Source organism: Anabrus simplex, chromosome 1, assembly GCF_040414725.1.
Source record: "Anabrus simplex isolate iqAnaSimp1 chromosome 1, ASM4041472v1, whole genome shotgun sequence".
Classification (NCBI taxonomy): Eukaryota; Metazoa; Arthropoda; class Insecta; order Orthoptera; family Tettigoniidae; genus Anabrus; species Anabrus simplex.
Genome location: NC_090265.1, coordinates 837,257,283 through 837,278,468, shown reverse-complemented (window position 1 = coordinate 837,278,468; position 21,186 = coordinate 837,257,283). Strand labels below are relative to the sequence as shown.

The 21,186-nt window shown below is 38.8% G+C and overlaps 1 protein-coding gene across 1 annotated transcript in view; it reads right to left on the bottom strand.

Moving 5' to 3' along the window:
* The window catches only part of LOC136857204 (serine-rich adhesin for platelets), a 329,451-nt gene that overhangs the window by 113,269 nt on the left and 194,996 nt on the right, over positions 1-21,186 (bottom strand). Inside the window, exons 19-20 of the mRNA XM_068224997.1 lie at positions 12,945-13,069; positions 8,437-8,538 (exon numbers count right to left, since the gene is read on the bottom strand). Of these exons, the coding sequence (XP_068081098.1) occupies positions 8,437-8,538; positions 12,945-13,069 (227 nt within the window). The remainder of the gene's footprint in view (positions 1-8,436; positions 8,539-12,944; positions 13,070-21,186) is intronic.

Genomic DNA, 21,186 nt, shown 5'->3' with positions numbered 1-21,186 from the left:
CTAGAGGGCGGTGTACAATGGAGATGGTCGCGAGATTGGGATTAATGGTTATCAACGTTGGTAATGTGACAACCTTTTGGCGACCAGGGTGTCAGGGAACTATACCAGATGTAACCTTTGCTTCTGAAGACATTGCGTCTAGGATAACCGAATGGCGAGTAATTGAAGAATATACTGGAAGCGATCATCAGTATATCACTTTTCGTGTACTTCAAGAGACTCTGAATCTAAGGATTACCACGCCCAAGCCAGAAAGATGGAACATAGCCACTATGGATAGAGAAAAATTTCATGAAGTAATACAGAATGGAATGGATTGTATGACGGATACATGTCACGGAGGCAAAAGAAGCGTAATTGCTAATAAATGCGTGGAACACACCATGAGACTCCTTCAGCAAGCATGCGACGCATCAATGACCAGAATCAAACAACGAAGAGGCAAGCGTCCAGCATATTGGTGGAATGAAGAAATTGCTGAGCTGAGGAAACAATGCCTGAGACTCAGACGAAGGACACAAAGAGCACGTCATAACGATGAAGCTCTCTCAGTAGAGTATAAGACTATGAAGAAAAGACTGCGAAATACAATTAAAAAGAGTAAAGCCGACAAGTGGTGGAAAATGTCTAAGGAAGTGGATGAAAATCCTTGGGGATTAGTGTATAAAATTGTCATGAAGAAGTTCGGGATGCTACCAAGCCCTATCATGGATCCACGCACCATGGAAGAAATAGTACACACACTATTCCCTGATCATGCAGAGAGGATTGATGATGAGGCCGAGAAAGAACTAGATAATGTACCACCTTTTACAACTGAAGAATTGATAACAGCAATTAATTCCCTTAGAAATAAGAAAGCCCCTTGACCAGATGGTATTCCAGCAGAAGTACTAAAGGTGGCAGTCAAATTATGTCCTCAACTGCTGTTGAGAATGTATAATCATTGTTTGAAAGCAGGAATTTTTAGCTTTCGTTGGAAGATAGCTAGATTGGTTCTGCTCAGTAAAGGGAAAACTGGGGGTTACAGACCTCTAGGTATGCTGGACACTGCCGGGAAACGTTTAGAGAAGCTCCTACAACCGAGAATACTAGCAGCAGTCCGATTAGCTGGCGACCTATCTGACCAACAACATGGATTTCGCAGAGGTCACTCAATGCTAGATGCTGTGAAGGAAGTGGTGAAGACAGCAGAACGAGCTCAAACAGGTAATCACTACTCTAGGAAGCTGACGCTTCTTGTGACTCTAGATGTTAAAAATGCCTTCAACTCGGCAAGATGGAGTGATATTTTGGAAGCTCTAGAAGAAACTTTCAAGCTACCAGAATATCTCATGTATATCCTGCGAGACTATTTGAAAGACCGTACATTGTTATACGACACGGAAGATGGTCAGAGAAGAAAACCTCTCACAGCTGGTGCAGCGCAAGGCTCAATTCTCGGACCACACCTTTGGAATATCATGTATGATGGTTTGTTACAGCTGGATATGCCAGAAGATGTAAAACTTGTGGGTTATGCTGATGATGTGGCTGCTGTGATAGTAACCCGTAACCTAGAGCTGGCTCAATTTAAATTGAATCAGGAGATGCGACGTGTCAAAGAATGGATGATAAATCACAAGTTAGAACTCGCAGATCATAAAACGGAAATTGTCCTCCTGACGAGGAAAAGGATTAATACTGTTGTACCGATGCAGATCGGACAGATAGCCATCGAAACAACTAGGAGCACAAAATATCTTGGTGTAACGCTTGATACTAAGCTTACATATTGGGACCACATCAAACGGGTAACAGATAAGGCAGCGAAAACCATGACTGCACTGAGTAGACTCATGGGAAATATCAAGGGACCGATATCTAGTAAAAGGCGGCTTCTCATGTCAATTGTTCAATCGATACTGCTATACGGTTCGGAAATTTGGGCTGAATCGTTAAAAATTGTGAAATATCGGACAAGAATTGCGGCAGTACAACGGAGAGCAGCTTTACGAATTGCTTGCGCATATCGCACAGTATCAGAACCTGCGATTCTAGTAGTAGCAGCAGTAGCTCCTATTGACTTGTTGGCCTTCGAAAGACAAGAAATTTGGCTCACACAAGAAGAGCTAGGAAGGAAAAGGGCAAAGGCTTTGGCTCTTAGTCGCAGAATGCAACGATGGCAAACAAGATGGGAAGGTGATTCTAGAGGGAAATGGACGAAAAGACTGATACCATCTCTGGGCGTATGGGTTGCCCGAAATCATGGTGAAGTGAACTACTATCTCACACAGTTCTTGACAGGTCATGGATACTTCCGAAAATTTCTTCATAGGCTAGGGCTAGCAACTAGCCCGGTGTGCATATACTGCGGTGATATCGATGACGTATCACATACTTTCATTGTGTGTGTTCATTGGCTGCCACAAAGAAGATGCTTAGAAGTTATGCATGGAGAATTGACACCAGAAGGGATCGTGTCAGTAATGCTACAAAGTCGAGAATCTTGGGACCAGGTGGCAGTCTACGTAGAAAATATTCTGCGTCAGAAGAAGAAGGACCTGGACGATTACGACAGACAGTAAAGCAGAAGAAGTAAGATGAAGCACAAGATGCATTAAGCACGACATCCGCCCTGAAGTAATGCAAGAGCGGTTTCTGGGGCGGAGATAAACGTCGTGGGAAAAGGGAGTGTGGTTTTTAGTGGGTAAGAATCTCCACACACTTGTTGAGTGCGGACCCTCACAAGCGTCTTATGAAAGATTTTCCACACTCCCTCGCAAAAAAATGTTTAAAAAAATTTATTATTATTATTATTATTATTATTATTATTATTATTATTATTATTATTATTATTATTATTATTATTATTATTATCATCCATGGGGTTTAGGATACAAGATCGTTATGAAGAAACTTGGAAGTTTCTCGAACCTGATCATGGACTCAAATGCAATGAAGGATATTGTGGATACATTATTCCCAGATCATCCTGAGAGGTCAGCTGATGATGATGATGATGACTTCATAGATGATGTGCCACTTTTTACACGAGAAGAATTGACGAGAGCGATTAGGTCCCTTAGAAATAAAAAGGCCCCAGGACCAGATAGTATTCCAGCAGAGATATTAAAGCTTATAGCAGATTTCTGTCCACAACTACTGCTGAAAATGTACAATAGCTGCCTGCTATTGGGGGTGTTCAGTGTTCACTAGAAAACAGCTCGGCTAGTTTTAATAAGCAAAGGAAAATCTGGGGGCTATAGGCCTTTATGTATGCTGGATACTGCTGGTAAAGGATTAGAGAAACTTTTGCAGCCAAGAATACTTTCAGCAGTTCAACTAGCTGGGGACCTCTCTGATCGTCAACATGGTTTTCGAGGAGGGCATTCGACAATCGATGCAGTATGGGAAGTGTTGAATACAGCTAAAAGGGCACAAATGGGTAATCATCACTCTCGAAAAGTGACACTCCTTGTGACCCTTGATGTTAAGAACGCTTTCAACTCGATCAGTTGGAATGACATATTGGAAGCGCTTCAAAATACTTTCAAACTACCGGAGTATCTCATGCGCATAATGAGAAATTATTTTGAAAGATCGTACTCTAGTATATCACACAGAAGATGGGCAGAGAGTGAAACGGCTCACAGCTGGTGCAGCACAAGGGTCCATCCTTGGCCCAAATCTGTGGAACATAGTGTATGATGGATTGTTGAGGTTAGAGATGCCGGAAGACACAATGCTAGTGGCCTATGCTGATGATATAGCTGTTTTGATAGTTGGTCGAAATTTGGAGTTGGCTCAGTTTAAGCTAAATCAAGTAATGCGACGGGTGAAAGATTGGATGGCGAATCACAGATTACAGCTTGCAAATCATAAAACAGAGATTGTTCTCTTGACAAGAAAAAGGATCACGACCGTCATTCCAATGTATATTGGACAAACAGAAATCGAAACATCTAGAAGTATAAAGTATCTCGGAGTGACACTTGATACCAAACTTACTTTTTGGGTTCATATCAAATGGGTGACAGATAAGGCGGTGAAAACAACGATTGCGCTGAGTAGATTAATGAGCAACGTTAAAGGTCCGAAGTCTAGCAAACGACGACTTCTGATGTTGATAGTTCACTCGACACTTCTATATGGTGCCAAAGTCTGGGCTGAATCTCTGAAGTTTGAAAAATACCGGCGAAGGATAGCTGCGGTACAGCGGAGATCAGCTTTGCGTATTACAAGCGCATATCGCACAGTGTCCGAACCTGCGGTCCTTACAATAGCAGTGGTAGCGCCGATTGATTTATTTGCCTTAGAGAGACAGAAAGTCTGGCGAACTAAAGGAGAGCTCGGAAAGAAGCGCGCTAAGGAGCTAGCTTATAGGCAACGAATGGAGCAGTGGCAGCAAAGATGGGAGGAAGATCCTCGAGGAAAATGGACTAAGCGGCTGATACCACGCCTAGCTGATTGGGTTGCTCGAGCTCATGGCGAGGTTAACTTTTACATTGCGCAACTATTGACAGGTCACGGATACTTCCGGAAATTTCTACATAGAGTAGGTAGAGCGAGCGACTCGGCGTGTATTTATTGGAATGATATAGACGATGCATTTCACACATTTTTCATATGCTGTCATTGGTCAACTCAGAGAAGATGTTTATATACTGAGCAAGGAGAGTTGATGCCAGAAACTATTGTGTAGGCGATGCCACGAAACCAAGAATTTGGGATCAGATAGCAGTATATGTAGAAGGCATCCTGCGTCAGAAAAAGAGAGATATGAATGCTCATGAACGGCAGTAAGGAGAAATAAGGAAGAAGAAACCTAAGAAATTAGCACGACACCGCCCTGAAGTAATGCGAGAGCGGTTCCGGGGCGGAGATATACGTCGTGGGAAAAGGGTGTGTGGGTTTTAGTGAGTAGGAATCTCACACGCTTGTGGAGTGCGGACCCTCACAAGTGTCTAATGAAAGATTTCCCACACTTCCCTCGTAAAAAAAAAAAAAAAAAAATTATTATTATTATTATTATTATTATTATTATTATTATTATTATTATTATTATTATTATTATTATTATTATTATTATTATTATTTTAAACATATTGTTTCAGCCCCTCAGGGCCATACTTAACACGTATCAACCTTTCCAGATTTCAAGTACTCTTTTGTCATGTTGGAAAATGCAGTTCTTTACTCTTCAGACCACTCTGCACCAAGTCATCACATCACTCCTGGAAGATCCATTATACCATGTACCCAGGTTCTGAACTTACTTCTTTCTTGAACCAGTGCCTAGATAATTTTTTCACTCATCTATGAGTATTTGTATCATATTTTATAAAATGAATCCTACATTGATGGTTGTGTCTGTTAAGATGTAGTCCCATGGTGACTTGTTCCATCAGCAAACAGTGGAGCTCAGGCCATGACCAAGAGAAAACTGTCAGTCATAGATCTCAAGACAAACCTAAAGATTCTGGAGGAAGTAGACTGCGCTGCATTTAAGAAAATTATAATTGCTGAATCACTAAATCTACATCATCTACAATAATTTACAACAAAAATAATAAATACTGGAGAGAAAACTAAGTGACTTTGTAAAACATCAAGACGTTATTTCTAGAATGGTTCAGTCATGGGCCTATAATTCAGTCAAAAGCAAATAAGACTACCAAATATCTAGGTGTTGAAGATTTCAGTTGTTCTACTGGTTGGCTTCACCAATTCCAAAGAAAGACGCTCAGTTCTATCATCAGAAATTTGTTGTGAAGTAAACAAAGTCTATGAAGAAAGGGTAAACAATTCGTTGCAAGAATTTTATTAATAAGAGAAAGATATGCCTCATATGATGTGTTCAATATGAACAACATGGGACTCATTTACAATCTTTTCCCAAGATGCACCCTAGGCAAATATCTTGGTGGAGCATGCAGTTTAATAATTGTTCTTGCATTTCGAGTTGATGTTTCTGGTGTGAAAAGTTTAGCCAGCATATTGCTGTTGCCAAGGAACGCTTAGTTGCTTATAAATCATAACCTTGCACAGGCACTTTTCATGATTCCTGTTGAACTTACTGAACTGATTTGTTATGGTTCACTGAAGACACTTTTCAAACAGTGTACACTTCATCAGTTCTTGGTAATGGTATTTTTTGATTGAAAGAAAGTAGGTAAGAAAGATTTGAAATGTCTATTTCCATTTTGTTCCACATATCTTTGTGTACAAACATTTTGGTATTTTGTTACCTGAAGAACACACAAAGAAACTGCATCCATTTTGATCCTAACTTACAGTTAAACCAGACATTGAGGAATTTTTCAAGACAAAAAGAAACATGATTTCTCCCATGATACTTACTAATGCAGAAGTTATGAGTCTGTGTTTTTTAACTCTTATTTGTTATAAATAAAGGTGTATAAAATTTATTCTTTTTTTTAAAATATGACTAAAATGTAAAGGATCATTTCAGAGATTGATATCGTCTTCCACACTTTCTTCTGATGACTCTTCTTGCACCTCAGACATACATACTGGTACATCAGGTTCCACTGGAGCACATATGGCAACATGATCACTACACTAACTAATTCCTTGAAACAGTATCCACTGGACAATTCACATAATTTATAGTACTTTATTCCAAATCGTCCCCTTTTTGAAAGATTGTTTGCAAGGGTTTGCAATGTTGTCCAGAATAGCCCATTCTTCAGGTAGAATGGTATAGATATGGATATGATCTGCAACAGTATGTTTTTATAATCACAGGAATAGAACCAGCTTTTGGGTGGTTAGGCCGTGTGCATAATGCAGAGTTTCGTCCAGACGTGCCATTTGGACTCATCAGTTTCTGTTAAAGCAATTTTGCATATACTGTGATAACACAGATTCCCAGGCTGTGGTGACTGTTTTCTACATATCACAGATTTTCCAACTTAGAGTTGCTGCATTATTTTCAACAGTGTGAATTGCAGCTCTTATAAGTCCTCTGCAACAAGCTCTCATCATAAGAGTTGGGTTTAGATAATTTAGATCATTTGGGTTTGGATAATTTCCATTGTGGGCTGCATGTCTGTCCAACAACAGAAGAATATTTCTATTCTGAACAACCATCAACTGTTTAAATGAATAAGCCACTTAAGAAATGATCCAAGATTTCTTATGGTGTGAGTAGACACAAGGTGGATTATCCATGTTAATGTTCTTAATCAACCAATGGATGAAGGGTGTACAAGGAGGAATCTTGTGTACAGTTATGAGCCATTTTTACAAAGTCATAAGAATCCAGGGTTAATTTATCCTGAGTATTTTTTCCTCCCCTTCTCTCTGATAGTTTAATCTTAAAAAATCTATTGATCTATTTCTTTATTGTGAATAATTTTTCTTCAAGTGTTGCCTGAGATCAGCAGGCTTCATAGATTCATTAGGCATAAAATTATAAAATAAAGTAGTATACCTGGGTAGGTACTGTGTCCCAAGTATATCCTTCTTTTACTTTAGTAAAACCATAGCCTGAAATTAATCATTGCTATATAGATTTTTAGTCTTTTTCTGTTCTTGAGGAATAACTGATCTAGACAAACTGAAGCTGAAATAAAAACTACACTCAGAAGCAACACCAATAGATGATGCCTGCTGAGAACTGTTTCCTGCCATGGATCATGCATATTATGAAGATTTGACTATAGCTAGAGACCCTCACACTCCAATTCCAATGTGTTACTGAGTTCCTTCAGAGATTTGACTAGCTTATATGGTCATCGCTAGAGTTCAAAAGAGAGAAAGTTTGAGCCATTTACAGAAGTTCACCACTAGAGTTCAGTAGACTTTGAAGCAGTTTGAGGAGAACTCCCTACAGATTAATTGAAACTTGTACTTTGACCAGCAGATGGCTGACAATGATACATTTTCATACTGAAAACATTTTTAAAAACTTTTCCCCACTCTAATGAATTTTCTTTGGATTATACAACATTTTGGATTTGCAGGGTTTGGAGTACTGTTATTCTTGTGTATAATTTTTTTAATGTGCCCATGTTTTCTCCGTATTTAAATGAATAATTTTCCCATTTCTTTCTTTTGTAACATCTGGGTGCTATAAAATGGATTGTTATGAGCCTAATACTGACATTTATTAATCATTAGTTAGTTTACTGTACATTATACATAGCAATGAGAATATATGCTGGTTATACATGATTTTCACAAATGTGCACCTCTTCTTAAACAAGTGTAAAAATGTACTATCACCATGCTGCTTAGCTACACGAGATTGTACTGTGTGTATGAGAGTCGTGGCCTAAGAGTAAAACCCTTCCCTTATAAGGCAAGATTGCTGTGTAATATAGTTATTGTTTAGACCAGCAAGGCAATACCATACTTACTAAGGCATTAATTTTATGGTTCAATATAAAATCCTAGTTGTAAATCCTAGCAAACAAAAATTCAACTTACCTTTGTCCTCACCCTTTGTCTCAGGTTTCTGCCATACATGCATTTCTTCTGAGTCTCCAATGTAAATCCATGTGGAACTTTTATAGGAGTCTGCATACACACCTTAAATTTATAAGAGTGCAGTATTATGTAACAATATTCACAAAGAATTTTTAAAAAATGCAATAGAAATTTTAATGGCATTATTTTTGCATTACAGGAACATAATCCTTCATATATAGAAAGTACTAAAAAAAATGCTAACCAACAGCCACAGACTGTGATAAAGGGAATCAGGACAATTTAAAATGACAGGAACCAAACTTGAAATTTTCATCCAGAGTGAACTGGAACAAGTAACATCATATCATTTTAGGCAAGGTCTATGGCCCAAATATTTTGACAAGAGCCCAGCGCCCCATGATATCTTAAATAACATTGCTGGTGCAAAACCCAGTTTTTTAGTGTGCAAGGTTCATTAAAGATAAGTTAAAAAATCAGGTTGAAATTTTGTACAAATTGAAAACTGGGGAATGAAAATAAGTAAAGACAAGAGTAAAACCAGGGTGGCAAGGAGACAAAGGTCTGGAACAGGCATAATAAAGTTAAACAACAAGCCTCTAGAAGTAGTTGACACCTTCAAGTAAGTTACTTGGGATGTATGTGTCACAAGATGGGGCTATAACATATGAGATCAGTGACAGGCTGTAAATGGCTGGAGGACTTTACCACAGTGTAAGGGATATAGTATGGAATCAAAAGGTCCCACAATGATATAAAGAGGTGTAATATAGTCAGGTTGTGAGTTTCACAAGTAAGAAAATTCCTCTCAATTTTAACTACTGTATTGATGGGGTGAAAGTTCCTTTTGGGGATCATTGTAAGTACCTAGGTGTTAACATAAGAAAAGATCTTCATTGGGGCAATCACATAAATGGGATTGTAAATAAAGGGTAAAGATCTCTGCACATGATTGTGAGGGTGTTCACGGGTTGTAATAAGGATCTAAAGGAGAGGGCATATAAGTCTCCGGTAAGACCCCAAATAGAGTATGGTTCCAGTGTATGGGACCCTCATCAGAATTACTTGATTCAAGAATTGGAAAAAATCCAAAGAAAACCAACTCGATTTGTTCTGGTAATTTCTGACGAAAGAGTAGCATTACAAAAATGTTGCAAAGTTTGGGCTGGAAAGACTCGGGAGAAAGGAGACGAGCTGCTTGACTAAGTGGTATGTTACAAGTTATAAATTTCATTATTGATCCGTACTGAATTTCTATATAATATTAAAATATTCAATTTATTTTAAAATAGTCCACCTATTCAATACATATGTTATATCTTAAGCTTAGGACTTATGCATTAATATTTACAATCCTAATTGGTTCATGTTTTTCCCTATATATTGGGCATCATCAGCCATTAGCTCATCCTCAAAAACATGAAGCATCGGGATCCCGATTATATATTAATTGGCCTCATTATTGCTTAGAATGGATGTAAAAAGAAAGGTACATTAATTTATCACACTTAGTTAATTAGTTGAATATTACAAATTTGACTATAAAAACACATAAAATGAATGTTGAACACTCGGTGAACACTTATTAGAAACACGTTAAATCGTTCATTCAACTGTATTGTTCATTTCTTAATCTTTGGTCTTGTTGTCTTTTAAATTAAAATGAAACACATTTAAACACTTATAAAAAACGAACATAAGTTGCATATAGTGGTCATTTACGAGACTTAGAAACTGGTTATAGATTTCTTAATTTTGTTTGTTATCTTCAATGAATGCTATTATTGTCATGGATATCCATATAAATATTCTTTTTGCTAGTGAAAGTTTGTGAACTATAACTATAACGGCCCACTGTCTGCCGGATGCAAGCTCACAGCTTAGCACCCCTAAGCACACACCAACTCGCCCAGTCGTACCGCGTGTAACAGCCTGCCTGAATATTGGCATTAAATAGCTGGGAAGTTAGATAACTTTCTTCTTTAGCATGCCATTCCTCTGGTTCATAAATTTTCTGATACTGCTGGTACGTAACACACTGGTTCATCATAGCATTGGAGCTATTCAATCCCCACTCTGAGGCACTGATTGGAATGAGCAGTGTGCATATTTAACGGAATAAGGGCAGAGGAATGTTCACGGCTGTCTTCGGCAGCTCTGGAACTTTGGACTGTTAGATCAGCACTGTAGTACTGTTCGTTAAAAGTGAGAAAATGTGTGGTTTTTCATTTGATCGAGTGTTTTATATGATAACATTGTTTTTAATCACTACATTCCTACTGACGTTTTTGTAATGACCTATGTTGACTTCAGTTAGGAAGACAACAAAGTCAGTTTTTCTGAGAATCCTGTAGCGAAGCACGGGTACATCAGCTAGTATGAAGATAAAACGGGAATTCAAGAGGAAAAATTGGGGTAAATATTTGTTTATAGGAAGGGGAGTTTGGGATTGGAATAACTTTCCAAGGGAGATGTTCAATAAATTTCCAATTTCTTTGCAATCATTTAAGAAAAGGGTAGGAAAACAACAGATAGGGAATCTGCCACCTGGGCAATTGCCCTAAATGCAAATCAGTAGTGATTGGTTGATTGATTGACCTATTTATTCTGACATATGGAGTAGAAACATGGATTACAACATCCAGAGAAGAAAGCAGGATCCAAGGAGTGGGAATGAAGTTCCTTAGAAGCATCCTCAGGAAGAAGAAAGAGGACCATATAAGGAGCAAGAGATATAGGAAAGGCTGGGGATAGAGAAGCTTCTAAACAGAATAGGGACCAGTAGACTGATTTGGTTTGGCCACATCAACAGGATAGAAATAATAAGGATCTCTAGAGCAATGATGGGAATGGAAGGTGACTGGAATGAGGGAAACCAAAGAAGAGGTGGATAACCAAATTAGAGGAAGCAGTGGAGGATAAAGGTGTTAACTGGCCCAGAGAGTTCTGAGAAGAATGGTGGAAGAACAGGCAGAGGTGGTGCACACAGGTCCATTACCCACCCGGCAGGGAAGAAGAAGAAGAACTTCCTTTGCTTTAATCATCATTTGGAAGTAAAAAAATGGATCTGAGATGAAACAACACAGAGAAAGTTAACTCCCATCTGATAATGTTTGCAAAACTGCATTAGTACTTTTACTCTTCTAGTATTGCTATTTTTTTTATTTTTTTAAGTAGACATCTGAAAATTAATTGTCTAGTACCTTAAAATACTAAATTATTATTATATTGTTATTGTTGCTGCTGCTGACTCTACACACAGCATGTTTGGTTTGAATGTATAATTTAAAAAAAATATTTTGAGAAGTAATAGAGATAATCATTGGCAGTTTGGTTGTACAAGAAGAGAAACTCAAACTGTTTCTTTACATACCTAATATACCTCAATATGTGCATCATTAGTGGTGCAACAAACGCTGAATCTGTAGTACACTTCTCCCCCATGTCGGCGTGCTTGGTGTTGTGGCCTGATATCAAAAGCAATCTGCCAATTTCCCGAAGGCATCTGTGCCATTTCTTGATTGATATATACATGGGGAAAACTGTCACTTAGCTGCAGTTGATACTCCAGCCCAAAACGATGTTGTCCAAAACTAACAGACAGCTAGCAGGATGCGTGCTGTGTTGTGCAACCATCTCAGCTGCCTAACCTTCAAAGAAGAGAGACAGATGGGACACTTATCTTGCAGGCCAGCTGTATGTTGGGATGCTTACTTAAATAAAAATGTTCATGTTAAATGCAGTTTTCACATTTAAATGCAGCATTCGAGCAGCTATCGCAAATGCTACATCTGCAATGCAACAAAACACATGAAGAGAGGTCGAAAACAGTTGCAACGTCTGTCGTGCCATTACTGGTGCACATATCAAGGTGTTTTAGATATATGTAAAAAAAAGAAGAACATTTTGAGTTTCTGTACCTGTAGAAATAAACCACCAATAATTATCGCTATTACTTCTCAAAATATTCATATTCATTATATTACATATTCAAGCAGGACACTCTGTACTTTAATATCATTTTAGTTGCCTCAGATTTTGAGAGATGCTGGAATGCTGTAAATTTATCCCATAAAGTATTTATTTAAAGTATCAGGAATTTCACTGACACAAGTCTTTCATTATTTAACCACTCTCAAATGCCAAATGAATGAATCAAGATCTGATCGCTCAACCTTGAGCATAGAAGACAACTGCCTAACCAGCAATGCTATGCAGCCCATATTGTTATTAAAAAAAATTGTACTGAACTTTTATATTAGGTGTACTACGAGAGAAATCATTATAGACACAACACTGAGAAGGAACGCATATGGACTTCAAGATAATTTTTTTTCAACCTTAATACTATTTATATAACCAGCACTATGGAAAAACTACAATAGGTTCATTATTACTAACAACTATAGAAAATTGTTCAGAAAATTCATTCTCAACTTTCAGCAAACTTATTTCTCTGGTCACAGTTTTGTGAATAATTAAGTTTAGTACTTGATTCTTATACTCACCAATATCCTCATCTTCCTCTCCTGCTAGATCTGTGAGGCTGCCTTCCTTTGTTGCTGTAACATTAGGACTTGAGTCCGCCGCTCTCAAAACTTCCATGCTGGCATCTGTTGAACGAGCAAGAGGCCTGTACATGGGAAATGGGACCAGAAACATTTCTATTAAATCTCCTCTTCATCCTTCTCACAGTCATGTTTATATACAGTTATGTGCAAAAATTGTGTAGGTTCATGCACATCCATAGATGTGCTAGTTTAGCATAACAGTACATTCACAGATATTCACAATAAAACATTTCCTAAAAGTATATGATATTAATTGACCACAAAATGTCCAATACAATCCGTGCCATATCACCAATGTGGGGTAGTCTGGTAAAAAGTTAGTATGACACATGCATTAAATGGACTCCCATGCCGACAACAAGATTGTCCAGCATTACTTGTATAAAAAACATTTGAAGCTCTTGGTTTGTTTTGCGTATATATCTGACACTATGGTTGATTAGCTGCCATCCCTGGAGGCCCGGGTTTGATTCCCGACTCTGTCACGAAATTTGAAAAGTGGTACAAGGACTGAAAAGGGGTTCGCTCAGCTTTGGGAGGTCAACTGAATAAAAGGGGATTCAATTCCCATCTCAGCCATCCTTGAAGTGGTTTTCCGTGGTTGCCCACTTCTTCTCCAGGCAAATGCCGGGATGGAATGTAACTTAAGGCCACGGTAGCTTCCTTCCCCACTTCCTTGCCTATCCCTTCCAATCTTCCCACCTCCCACAAGGTTCTTGTTCAGCATAGCAGGTGAGGCCACCTGGGCCAGGTACTGGTCCTTCTCCCCATTTCTATCCCCCAACCAAATTCCTCATGCTCCAGACACTGCCCTTGAGGTGGTAGAGGTGGGATCCCTCACCGGTCTGGGGTGGGGGGTAAACCAACTCAGGATTACATTTAAAAAAATCTGACATGCTGAATGAAACAGTAGTTTAGGGGAAGGTGCCTAAAATGTAATTTTTAAATTCTTTATGGTTCATGTTTGTGGGTTACTGTAGTCACGTCCTAGTTCATGAACCATGGGCAACGGCTGAGTGGCCTAGTAAGTGGTCCTGAGAGTCGGGATACCAGTTGCTATGGAATGGGAGTGGGCATCTCAGACATATTCTGAGTCATGGCCCTCCTTGTGCTCAGGCGGCTAGGACTATACAATTCACCGGTGGTCCATAACCCGTTAGAGGAGAGATCCTCACTTGGACTATGTGCAAGTAGGGTAGCATCCTGCTTCATGAATTTACCGAGCTCAGAACATTTTAAGCAAGCCTCGGACCTATGGGAGTAATGCAGTTCCACTTCCATTTGACAGGCGAGGGACTCCTTGGAAACAACTTGGCAAATGAAATGGAATTCGATGGGGAGCTATCAATATTAATGGGGCTTATGGAAGATAGAAGGTAGAACTGGCTGAGTCAGCAAAGAGGATGCATCTGGATGTGCTAGGAGTAAGTGATATTCGGGTAGGGGGAGATAATAAGGAAGAGATAGGAGATTATAAAGTGTACTTGATGGGTGTTAGAAAGGGAAGGGCAGAGTCTGGGGTAGGACTCTTTATCAGGAATACCACTGCACGCAACATAGTTTTTGTTAGGCTCGTAAATGAGCGAATGATGTGGGTAGATTTGTTAGTTGGAGGAATTAGGACAAGAATTGTGTCCATGTATTCACCATGTGAGGGTGCAGATGAGGATGAAGTTGACAAGTTTTATGGCATTGAGTGACATCGTGGTCAGGGTCAACAGCAAGGATAAAATAGTACTAATGGGCAATTTCAATGCGAGAGGAGTTGGGAATAGAACTGAAGGATACGAAAGGGTGATTGGTAAATGTGGGGAAGATATGGAAGCTAATGGGAATGGGAAGCGTTTGCTGGACTTCTGTGCTAGTAAGGGTTTAGCTGTTACGAATACATTCTTCAAGCATAAGGCTATTCACTGCTACACATGGGAGGCTAGCAGTACCAGATCCATAATAGACTATATCTTAACAGACTTTGAATTCAGGAAATCTGTTAGGAATGTACAAGTTTTTCAGAGATTTTTTGATGATACAGACCACTATCTGATCTATAGTGAACTAAGTATCTCTAGGCCTAGGGTAGAGAAAGTGAAATCTGTCTGCAAACGAATAAGGGTAGAAAATCTCCAGGACGAGGAAATTAGACAGAAGTACATGCATATGATTAGTGAGAAGTTTCGAACAGTAGACAGTAAGCAGGTTCAGGATATAGAAAGTGAATGTGTGGCATACAGGGATGCTGTAATAGAAACAGCAAGGGAATGCCTAGGAACAACTGTGTGTAAAGATGGAAAAAGGCGAACATCTCGGTGGAATGATGAAGTGAGAGCAGCCTGTAAATGTAAAAAGAAGGCTTATCAGAAATGGCTCCAAACAAAGGCAGAGGCAGACAGGGATTTGTATGTAGATGAAAGATACAGAGCAAAACAAATAGTTGTTGAATCCAAAAAGAAGTTGTGGGAAGATTTTGGTAATAACCTGGAAAGGCTAGGTCAAGCAGCAGGGAAACCTTTCTGGACAGTAATAGAGAATCTTAGGAAGGGAGGGAAAAAGGAAATGAACAGTGTTTTGAGTAATTCAGGTGAACTCATAATAGATCCCAGGGAATCACTGGAGAGGTGGAGGGAATATTTTGAACATCTTCCCAATTAAAAAGGAAATCATCCTGATGATGTTGCAAACAGCCAAGCTCATGGGGAGGAGGAAAATGATGATGGTGAAATTATGCTTGAGGAAGTGGAAAGGATGGTAAATAAACCCCATTGTCATAAGGCAGCAGGAATAGATGAAATTAGACCTGAAATGGTGAAGTATAGTGGGAAGGCAGGGATGAAATGGCTTCATAGAGTAGTAAAATTAGCATGGAGTGTTGGTAAGGTACCTTCAGATTGGACAAAAGCAATAATTGCACCTATCTATAAGCAAGGGAACAGGAAGGATTGCAACAACTATCGAGGTATCTCATTGATTAGTATACCAAGCAAAGTATTCACTGGCATCTTGGAAGGGAGGGTGCGATCAGTCGTTGAGAGGAAGTTGGATGAAAATCAGTGTGGTCTCAGACCACAGAGAGGGTGTCGGGATCAGATTTTCAGTATGCGCCATGTAATTGAAAAATGCTACAAGGGGAACAGGCACTTGTGTTTATGTTTCATAGATCTAGAGAAAGCATATGACAGGGTACCGAGGGAAAAGATGTTCACTATAGTGGGAGACTATGGAATTAAAGGTAGATTATTAAAATCAATCAAAGGCATTTATGTTGACAATTGGGCTTCAGTGAGAATTGATGGTAGAATGAGTTCTTGGTTCAGGGTACTTACAGGGGTTAGACAAGGCTGTAATCTTTCACCTTTGCTGTTCGTAGTTTATATGGATCATCTGCTCAAAGGTATAAAATGGCAGGGAGGGATTCAGTTAAGTGGAAATATAGTAAGCAGTTTGGCCTATGCTGACGACTTGGTCTTATTGGCAGACTGTGCCGAAAGCCTGCAGTCTAATATCTTGGAACTTGAAAATAGGTGCAATGAGTATGGTATGAAAATTAGCCTCTCGAAGACTAAATTGATGTCAGTAGATAAGAAATTCAACAGGATTGAATGTCAGATTGGTGATACAAAGCTAGAACAGGTTGATAATTTCAAGTATTTAGGCTGTGTGTGCTCCCAGGATGGTAATATAATAAGTGAGATTGAATCAATGTGTAGTAAAACTAGTGCAGTGAGCTCGCAGTTGAGATCAGCAGTATTCTGTAAGAAGGAAGTCAGCTCCCAGACAAAACTATCTTTACATCGGTTTGTTTTCAGACCAACTTTGCTTTACGGGAGCTAAAGGTGGGTGGGTTCAGGATATCTTATTCATAAGTTAGAAGTAATAGACATGAAAGTAGCAAGAATGACTGCTGGTAAAAACTGGTGGGAACAATGGCAGGAGGGTACTCAGAATGAGGAGATAAAGGCTAATTTAAGAATGAACTCTATGGATGAAGCTATACGCATAAACCGGCTTCAGGGGTGGGTTCATGTGAGGCGAATGGAGGAGCATAGGTTACCTAGGAGAATAATGGACTCTTCTATGGAGGGTAAGAGAAATAGGGGGAGACCAAGATGACGATGGTTAGACTCGGTTTCTAACGATTTAAAGATAAGAGGTATAGAACTAAATGAGGCCACAACACTAGTTGCAAATCGAGGATTGTGGCGACGTTTAGTAAATTCTCAGAGGCTTGCAGACTGAATGCTGAAAGGCATAACAGTCTATAATGATAATGTATGTGTGAATGTATGTATGATAATAGAACTGATGAATTTAAACTTTAGCTGCTTAGTGTATATCAACACCAATCATTGGTAACATGGAAATATTGTTCAATCATGTTACTGGCAATGATTTTTATCATGATTGTCTTCAGGAGTAAAACCGCTTGGTTGTCAGTCCATATCGCGAAGGAAAATTGTGAAGATGATTATAAAAAATTAGAAAAAACGTAAAGGATAGCTTGAAGAATAAGACAAGAAAGAGTCATGAAAGAAGGAAGGACTCCCTTTACATTAGATATCCTAATATCACAGATTTGAAAGAAAACTAAATGTGAATGCCTATAATATTGAAAGCTCATAATAATTGACCATTGTTGTGGTGTGGTTTTTCTCTTCTGCTGCCACTCGTTTCCATTCCAAGTAAAGCAGTATGCCTGAATATTGCCCAAAAGTATCTAGGGAGTTAGTTAACTTTGCACACGCTATATGATTGTCCCATCAAGGATGGGTACTACAACTAATTACTCATATAAATTAATCTACCCACTTCAGTAAAGTATATTTAATTTTTAATAAAGGATGAGACAAAAGCATATAATACAAAAATAAGTAGAAATATCACAATACATTGTGTATGGAAAGCACATGGTGTCCACAAATTGAAACGTTTTAGAATTTTAGTTGTATCTTACATCTACTCTAATATGTTTGTTATATCCATGTCTTGACCTCTTCCTATACACTATACTTTCCACAAAATCCAACACATTCATTGTTTATCTAACAGAATTGATAACATATTAGTAATCCCAGTTTCTCTGCCATCACTGTCCTACTTTTTGTTCCTCTTCTTCTCCTTCGTGTCATTTCAGCCAGCCGTGAACCACATTATTCCAGCTTTTTTTCTTCCTTAGGCTTGAACATTTCCCCAGTACTGCTGCATTCATTCTCAAAGTTTTTTCATCCTTCTTTGGTCCATGTCTGGCCTGGTCCGACCGACCGACCCTGATCTGCATTTATGGCAGTCACCCACTTGGCAGATTCCCTATCTGTTGTTTTCCCAGCCTTTCCTTAAATGATTGCAAAGAAATTGGAAATTTATTGAACATCTCCCTTGGTAAGTTATTCCAATCCCTAACTCCCCTTCCTATAAACAAATATTTGCCCCAATTTGTCCTCTTGAATTCCAATTTTATCTTCATATTGTGATCTTTCCTTCTCAAACTTATTTGACTAAAAATGTCATTCCACGCCATCTCTCCACTGACAGCTCGGAAGCTTGAGCAGCTCGTCTCCTTTCTCCCAAGTCTTCCCAGCCCAAACATTGCAACATTTTTGTAATGCTATTCTTTTGTCGGAAATCACCCAGAACAAATCGAGCTGCTTTTCTTTGGATTTTTTCCAGACCTTGAATCAAGTAATCCTGGTGAGGGTCCCATACACTGGAACCATACTCTAGTTGGGGTCTTACCAGAGACTTATATACCCTCTCCTTTAGATCCTTATTATAACCCCCAATGATGTGATTACCCCAATGAAGATCTTTCCTTAGATTAACACCTAGATACTTACAATGATCCCCAAAAGGAACTTTCACCCCATCAATGCAGTAATTAAAAGTGAGAGGACTTTTCCTATTTGTGAAACTCACAACCTGACTTTTAACCCCATTTATCATCATACCATCGCCTGCTGTCCATCTCACAACATTATCAAGGTCGTTTTGCAGTTTCTCACAATCTTGTAACTAATTTATTATGCTACATAGAATAACATCATCTGCAAAATGTCTTATCTCTGATTCCACTTCTTTGCCCATATCATTTATATATATAAGAAAACACAAAGGTCCAATAATATTGCCTTGAGGAATTCCTCTCTTAATTATTACAGTGTCAGATAAATCTTGGTCTCTTTACTTCTCTGTTATAAAATAGTGGATCTTTACCATTCATTACACCTTGAAAGGTACAAACCTGTTTTCACATTCCTCATCATTTGCTAACCCTTCCCAAAGTCAGTTTACATATTTATTTACCATTTTCCACTGATTGTAGTTACTTTTTAAAATCTCCCTCATGCCTGTTTTATCAGTCATATAGTAGTGACTAATAGTCCTCCTTTTAAGTACTTCCTTTCTTTTACATTTATTTTTAACTATTACAAAAACAGCTTCATGATCACTAATACCATTTATTATTTCAGTTTCTCTATAGAGCTCATCTGGTTTTACCAGCACCATGTTCAGAATCTGCTTCCCTCTAATTGGTTCCGTCACTTTCTGAATCAGCTTTCCTTCCCATATTAACTTGTTTGCCATTTGTTGGTCATGATTCCTGTCATTCGCATTACCTTCCCATTTGACATTTGGTAAATTGAGATCGCCCGCTACAATCACGTTTCTTTCCGTATCGTTTCCCACATAGCTGATTATCTTATCAAATAATTCTGAATCAGTGTCATCGCTACTCTTTCCTGGTCTGTACACTCCAAAGACATCAAGTTACCTATTATCTTTAGAGATGAGCCTTCTTCCCATGTCTATGATAAAAACTCCAGTTTCTAGAGAAAATTTCTGCATATATTATATCATTTCTCAGCCATGACTCAACTCCTATTACAATATCTGGTAAGTATATACAGTATCTATTAAATTACTTGATTCTATTCCTTTCTTTACAACACTTCACCAGTTCAACACTAACATATTAATGTCATCCCTACTTGACTTTCAGATCCCTGTACCCTTATCCCCGCTCCCTAGACCACCCCGTTTCCCTGAATGTACCTCCCTATAACCCTTCCAAACAAATTTCCTAACTTATACGTACCACTGTGGTTTAAATGAAGGTCATCTGTGCGCAGATCCCTATTTCCTACCAACCCATAAGGATCTAGAAATCTCACTCCCTGTTTCCCACATACCTACTCCATAGTTCTTTCATTTAAATCTCCAATCACCTTCCAGCCACTATCCCTCCTACACAGTATTCCACTGATAACAATCTCCACTCCCTTAAACTTCACCTGTGCTGCATTTTCCAGATCCCACAATTCCCCAACTATGTTGCTACTTAAACTTGCTTGCCTTATGTTACTGGTACCTACGTGAAACACTACTGCCTTCTCCTTTCCCTCCTCCTTCTCTTCTACTTTCCTCAACATCTGCCTTAATTCCTGGAAAGCACTCTATCCTGGTTCTCTTTCCTCCACACACTTTCCCCACATGGAATCCTCCATGACCAATGTCTCAACCCTACCCACTATATTTGATCCTCTCCCTTCCTGGCCAGTCCTATCTTTCCTGACAACTGAAGAAGCTACTTCTTCCTCCCTTTTCTCCCTCCCATGACCCTGTTCCACTTGTATTTTCCTATCCTCTACTCTACATTTCTCTTTCCTACTTTTCCTTTCCTTCTACTTCCACACTTCTCAGCAACAGTTCTCTGTTCCTCATCTTCCTTCTGTTATTCTACCTGCAGTGGCTCGTACTGATTTCTCACAGACACCTGTCTTGAATTCTGATGCTGAAACGTGAGGATATTCATAAACTGTGAATAGCTGGTGGCAGAAGAGATCACACTTTGAATCCTACCAACTGCACGATATGTTCATTCTATTCCAAAAATGAGAATTTTGAAGGAAAATCATCTTCTGCGATAGCCAATTTTTGTGTGGTTGAGTGTAAATAACAAGAAGAATAGAAAATTCCACTTCCAATATTTTATACACATGAACCTCATTTATCTGGCCTTCATTAATCCAGATCTCTGGTTTATCCAGATAGGAAATAATAAACATTTATTTTTACATGTACAGTATTTCTTCAACAGGGTCGATTCTTCTTGAATGTCTTTTCCGCCAAGAATAATTAAGGACAGGAATTGGAAGTCAGCTGCGATCTATTAAAGGTACCGTCCCGG